We start from the raw sequence: 6,536 nt of genomic DNA, 5'->3' as shown, positions 1-6,536 counted from the left end.
TTGTTCCAGCTTGCGGGACTGGCCTAAGGGATTTTAAAGGGGTTTTAATTACTTTTAATTGGAACAGATTCAAATATTTCTTTTTAATTAATTTTAAACGTGTATTGTATTTTCGTATTTTATCTGATTGTTAGCCGCCCTGAGTCCGCAAGGAGAAGGGCGGGATACAAATGTAATAAATAATAATAATAATAATAATAATAATAATAATAATAATAATAATAATAATAATAATAATAATAATAATAATAATAATAATGCAAAGGACAATGTTCTTTTCAGGTGGTTTTTAAAAATTAAATAATAATGAACAAGGGCTCCATCAGAGCAGTGTTTCCCAACTCTGATGACTTTAAGAAGTAGGGACTTCATCTCCCAGAGTTCCCCAGCCAGCTGCTTCTGATACCTGCAGAAGAAGCCGCTCATCCCCAACTATGGACGATTTACTCCAATCAATCACCTCCGAAAATGGCAGCTCCCATCCATTGCTGAGCAGGACCGGGATGCAAGCGGCCTGGATCAATGAGAGAAGAGAGCAAGGATCACAAGGAGGCAGAAGAGGAGAGAGAAAGTGACCTGGGAGCATGAAGCTCGAAGGATTTTCAGTAGTGTTTATAGAAAGTTCTCGACTTATAACCCATCATGGTTGCTGAGTCACAACCTGTTTTCCTTGTTACCTTCTGGGAGGAGGGGGCTCCGTGGTATCCGTAGCAGAACATCCAGATTCAGCCATAGTTTCATTCCATACAGCAGTAACCTTGTGAACGCTCAAGCTTCCTCCTTCCGTTATGTATTCAAGATGGACAGTATTTAATATTTATTTGCTACGTATATGTAGGGGTGTGGGTCTATACATATGTTGTTCATAGTATGTTTAGGTGTGTGTCATGTATGTGTTTCACTTTGAGAGTGGGCAACTAAATTTCATTTTTGATGTGTGCCGTTGTGCCCACAGTAAAGAAAATGACAATAAAGGTTATCTTACCTTATCATGATGATCATAAAAGGATCAGTTACTTGACCCACCTGATTTTATGACCTTTTTTTATGGTGGTCTTTAAGCAAACACTGTGGTCATTAAGCAAACCAGTGGTTCGCTATGGGCATGGTTTTGCCAAAAACTTGAAGTAAATACAGGGTTGTTGTTATGGGGAAAATAGGAAACCCTGTTGGATATGTTCGCCGCCTTGAGTTATTTGTAAAATAATAAAGATGGGATACAAATGAATAAATAAATGAATAAAAATTTTGGTAACAAAAAGCAAACCACCAAGCTCAGAGAGAAAGGACCTCATTCTCACATTCCCAACCGTGGCACCAACACACCCGTGTCATTTTTTAAAAGCCACGTCCTAAGGAGGCTGCCTTTATCTCATATCCAGCCCATATCCGGCTGAAGCAGTATAAAGTCATCTTTAGCAGTTCTCCCAAAGGTGAACTGGATGACTGAGAATCTCCATAGACCAGGGGTCTTCAAACTTGGCCCTTTTATGACTTGTGGACTTCAACTCCCAGAATTCCTCAGCCAGGCACGCGTGCCTGGCTGAGGAATTCTGGGAGTTGAAGTCCACAAGTCATAAAAGGGCCAAGTTTGAAGAGCCCTGCCATAGACATTGCGCAGTTCTCATTTTAAAGTGGTGTTTTCCTGACACCATTTTTAGCTCTGGGAATGATCCAGTAAGCTCCACCGAGAACATGGTGGCTGATACGGTTAGGATTGGGATCTGCCCAACTTTGATTAGTTGCCTTCTGCGACCATCTCAGTTGGATGGCTGGAAAGACTGGATTTCTGCAAAGGCAGCTGCCCTTTAGGGACTGGCTGGGCCTGTCAGCTCTTCATGCTTTTATATACAGTTTAGTGCTCTTTTGAAAAACTGCTGGATCTGGGTTTCAGACCGCTCTAAGGATGCACAAGTAAATCTAAAGCAGGAAAGGAATGATGGATTCTATCACTTGAGTGGTGTTGGCTCCATCACTAATGAGTACACAACAGATTTTTTTTTCTTTTTTGCTATTTCTGCCAACAAGAAGGGCCGTGCTGTTTTTATTATGGGCAGTGGAGAGCCAGTTTGATATACAGGTAGTCCTTGACTTACAACACTTCATTTACTGACCGTTCAAAATTACAACGGCACAAAAAAAAAGTGACTTATGACCGTTTTTTACACTTACAACCGTTGCAGCATCCCGCTGGTCACGTGATCAGAATTCGGATGCTTGGCAAGTGGCTCATATTTATGACGGTGGCATTGTCCCGGGGTCATGTGATCTCCTTTTGTGACCTTCCGACCAGCAAAGTCAATGGGGAACCCAGATTCACTTAACAACCTCGTTACTAACTTAACAAATGCAATGATTCACTTAACAACTAAATGGGGCAAATTCACTTAACCAAATGTTTCACTTAGCAATATAAATGCTGGGCTCAATTGTGGTCGTAACTCGAGGACTACCTATAGTAGTTAAGGCACCAGGCTAGGAACTAGGAGACCATGAGTTCTAGACACACGTTAGGCAAGAAGCCAGCTGGGTGGCCCTGGGCCAGTCCCTTCCTCTCAGCCCTAGTAAGGAGGAAATGGCAAACCACTTCTGAAGATCTTGCCAAAAAAGCTGTAGGGCAGTGGTGACGAACCTATGGCACGGGTGCCAGAGGCGACACTTGGAGCCCTCTCTGTGGGCACATATGCCGTTGCCCCAGCCTTGCCTCCCCCCGTGACCCCCTCCTCACCAGCAGCCCCCCTGGAGGAGAGTCACCCCAAAGCGTGGCCCACGCAGAGCAGCGCAGCCAAGGACATGGCAGCCAGGCAGCGTAGACAAGATGCTGCGGGGCACGGGCAGAGGGCGTGGCCGCGATGGCGCTGCTGGGCTGCCTTGGCGATCAGCGGGCCCTGGAGGCAGTGAGTGGCCCTGCGGACAGGCGGGGTGGGAGCGGGGGCAGGGCAGGGGATGGAGCGGAGGCGGGGCCAATTTTGGGGCACTCGGTCTCTAAAAGGTTCGCCATCAGTGCTGTAGGGCCTTGACCAAGCAGTTGCCAGAGTCAAAACCGATTTACACAAACATACATACAACTCACACATAATAATAAATAGCAGCAGGCACTCTTTTCTCTATTTCTATGCTGTCTTGCTCATTCTGAAGGCTACTGCAGATTTAGTCCGGCTCCAGCAGTGTTACTTCACTTGTGATCAGTTGCTCCTTCCTAGTTTCTTCTGTTCCCTTGCAAGCTGCCCCTCTTATCTGTTAGCCAGGCTATTTCTGAAACAGGTCTGGCACCCTTTGCAAAGTGGGGGGGGAGGGAGGCGTGAATGGGAGGCTTTGATCGGTGCAACTGCTCCTTTGGGTCTGTGACCTATCAGCTGGGCTATTTCTGAAGATCGGTCTAGCACCTTTGCAACGCTAGGAAATTCACCTAAAACAATGATTTCATCTGGTTGTTTCATCTAGTACAGAAATGGGAGGGAGCCTCTGAGAAACTGGGACAAGTTTGGAAAGGCAGTTGTCAAGAAGTAGAAATAACTTCATTAGAGCTGGTCGCACAGTCTGCCAGAGGTTTAGACTGGATGTGGCATTTTTATCCGCCTATGGCCATGGTGGCGAACCTTTGGCATGCGTGCCACAGGTGGCACTCAGAGCCCTCTCTGTGGGCACGCGCACTGTCGCCCCAGTCCTAGGCCACTCAGTCTGCCGTTACCACCACAGCCACACACCCCAATTGACCACGCCCACCCAATGGGCCACACCCACCCAATGGGCCACGCCCACCCGGCACCCGACATAAGTGGGTTTTGGGTTGCAGTTTGGGCACTCGGTCTCTAAAAGGTTTGCCATCACTGGCCTATGGAGTCCTTCTCCAGGACCTGAGATAGGTAGATGTTGTTTGATGGTGTTAAAGGTATTATTGCAAGATTGTTGTTAACCTTTTTATTATGCTGTTATAAATCTTGATACACTGCATTATTCCAACACAGGGATGTTTCTATAATACGATTAGAGGTGATTAACATTCTACTGTTCAGATACCTTAGAGTACTGGGAAGAGAGAAGGGAAAGAAAAATATTCTATTCAGGTTAATTACAATTTAGGATGTCAACATTACAAGCATAAAATGATCTGTCTTTTTTATTCCCAAGTTGAAGATAACATTGAACAAAGAACCACTTCAATGCACATCAAAGCATTGTTGTACAGGTAATCCTTGACTTACAACCACAATTGAGCCCAAAATCTCTGTTGCTAAGCAAGACAGTTGTTAAGTGAGTTTTGCCCCAATTTATGACTTTTCTTTTCATAGCTTTTAAGTAAATCACTGCAGTCGTTAAGTTAGTAACTCAGTTGTTAAGTGAATCTGGATTCCCCATTGACTTTGCTTGTCAAAAGGTCACAAAAGGTGATCACATGACCCCGGGACATTGCAACCGTCATAAATATGAGCCAGTTGCCAAGTGTCTGGATTTTGATCACATGACCATGAGGATGCTGTGATGGTTGTAAGTGGTCAGTCACTTTTTTCAGTGTTGTTGTAACTTTGAACAGTCATTAAACAAATTGTTGAAGTTGAGGACTCTCTGTGTAATAGAGCTTTTGATCTTAAATGGATTACTTTATATTAAATTTTCCTTGTACGGTTACTCTGTGTGTGTGTGTGCACGCGCGCACATGTATTTACATGTGTATTTACAACAAATAGAAATAAGTTTTAAAACAATTTAAATCTGTGATACAGAGCCAGTGTGGTGAGGAGTAGTGGTGAAGATGCTGACTTAAAAATCAGAAGCCTCCCTTAAGTATGAAAACCGACTGGCTGACTTTGGACCAATCCCTCCTTTTCAGACCAACCCACTTTGCAGGGTTGTTGCTGTGGGGAAAAGAGGAAGTAGGAAGATTAGGTATGTTCACCACCTTGAGTTATATATAAAAAGATGGGATTAAAAATCTAAGAACAATACAGTAATAATAATCACGTACCTGCAAAGCTTCTAGGAACCGGAAGGATCCCAAACGTCTCCCTCGGGGAATGATACAAAAGGTAGAGTTGTGCAACAGCTCCTGATAATCAAACCTGGGAAAAGACAACACAAACATTTTTTAAGAGTTGTAGCAATCGTACAATGCTCTTGTTCTTTCCCCTTAATTTATGAGCATGGGATGGAATTTTGGGAACCAATGACATGAAACCCTTCTTATTTTAGATGAGCACGATGGGCTTTGGATTTCCCAGTGGTGTCCCATCCTAATACTGTCTGGGCAATATCCAAGCAAGTTTGACCTCTAGCGAAGTGGGATTACCATCAACATGCTTCCAAGCCAATCACAACCTCTCCTGCCGAGAGCTCCGTACTGCGATAGGTTTATATCCGGGGAGTCCAACCTTGGCAACTTGAAGAGTCATGCTGACTGTGGAATTCTGGGAGTTGCAGTCCACAAGTCTTCAAGTTGGACATTCCTGGTTTACACCAAACTATGTTCAGAGTCATGAGGAACTTCATGGAATTTCTTCCAAATATTTCCACTGAAAAATTCCTCGGAAAGTAGAGCCCCCTCGGGTTAGGTATGAACCCAGAGTTCATTTCACGTGTTCTTTTAATAAGCTTCTAAGCCAGGGGTAGGCAACCTCGGCTCTTTTATGACTCATGGACTTCAACTCCCAGAATTCCTGAATCAGCATAGCTCAGCTTGGAAACCTCTCCCTTTTCCCTCAGCATAGCTGACTCAGGAATTCTGGGAGTTGAAGTCCATGAGTCATAAAAGAGCCGAGGTTGCCTACCCCTGCTCTAAGCACAACATGGCGCAAGGCATGGATTCAGGGCCTGACACAAAAAGCCTTGTGTGCCAAAACTGACGCCAGGGCTGGAGGACAGAAATTTCCACTGTGTTCTGTTAAAGAGGCTGACTGTTCCCTCACCACAAATGTACAAACATCCTTAGCAATGAGAAGAGGCAAATCCACAAAACACCTTTGTATGTGGGATGATTTCCCCCAGGATATAGACAAGAGGGTTTTTCTATCAACCCTCCCACTGTTTGACTTGCAAACAGAAGCAAAGGTGTTTATGCACACAGCCCAACAGTGGCTCCCACTTCAGTCAGCTTTGGGATATGCCCATAAATTATTTCTTACTTCCAGAGATTTATTAGTCACCCTGGAACCTAGCCATAAAGCAAGAAGATAAAATCCATGTCAAATCAAAGGAGGAACACCATAAAATGAACTGGGGCAGTGGAGGAGATGAGATGGGAACGGTAATGGTCGGATAAGCAGCAGATGCTTAAAATGGCATCTTAATATGTAAAACTATTTGGAGAGACATGCTCCCCATAACACAGTATGTGGACTGAAAAAAAATATGAGGGATGAAAGGATTGAGAAAGTGGAAAGATCCTCACTAAACGCAGAAAAGAATAACAAGGGAGGCGCCAGGCAGGTCTCTCAGGCGAAGATATTCTTTACCTTTGAGGGTATGACTGAAAAGGACTATTCTCAAATAGACATCCACTATGTCTCTGTGCAGAGCAAGGCCTCTGCGGACGTGGAAAG

The 6,536-nt window shown here is 44.4% G+C and overlaps 1 protein-coding gene across 1 annotated transcript in view; it reads right to left on the bottom strand.

Annotated features, from left to right (window-relative positions):
* The window catches only part of EXTL1 (exostosin like glycosyltransferase 1), a 50,874-nt gene that overhangs the window by 19,522 nt on the left and 24,816 nt on the right, over window positions 1-6,536 (bottom strand). The window contains exons 2-3 of the mRNA XM_015824989.1: window positions 4,967-5,060; window positions 407-514 (exon numbers count right to left, since the gene is read on the bottom strand). Coding sequence (XP_015680475.1) covers window positions 407-514; window positions 4,967-5,060 — 202 coding nt within the window. The remainder of the gene's footprint in view (window positions 1-406; window positions 515-4,966; window positions 5,061-6,536) is intronic.

Source organism: Protobothrops mucrosquamatus, unplaced genomic scaffold (assembly GCF_001527695.2).
Source record: "Protobothrops mucrosquamatus isolate PMUCROS unplaced genomic scaffold, P.Mucros_1.0 scaffold_197, whole genome shotgun sequence".
Lineage (NCBI taxonomy): Eukaryota > Metazoa > Chordata > Lepidosauria > Squamata > Viperidae > Protobothrops > Protobothrops mucrosquamatus.
The sequence above is the reverse complement of the archived record's forward strand: the minus strand, read 5'-3'. Positions and strand labels throughout refer to the sequence as shown.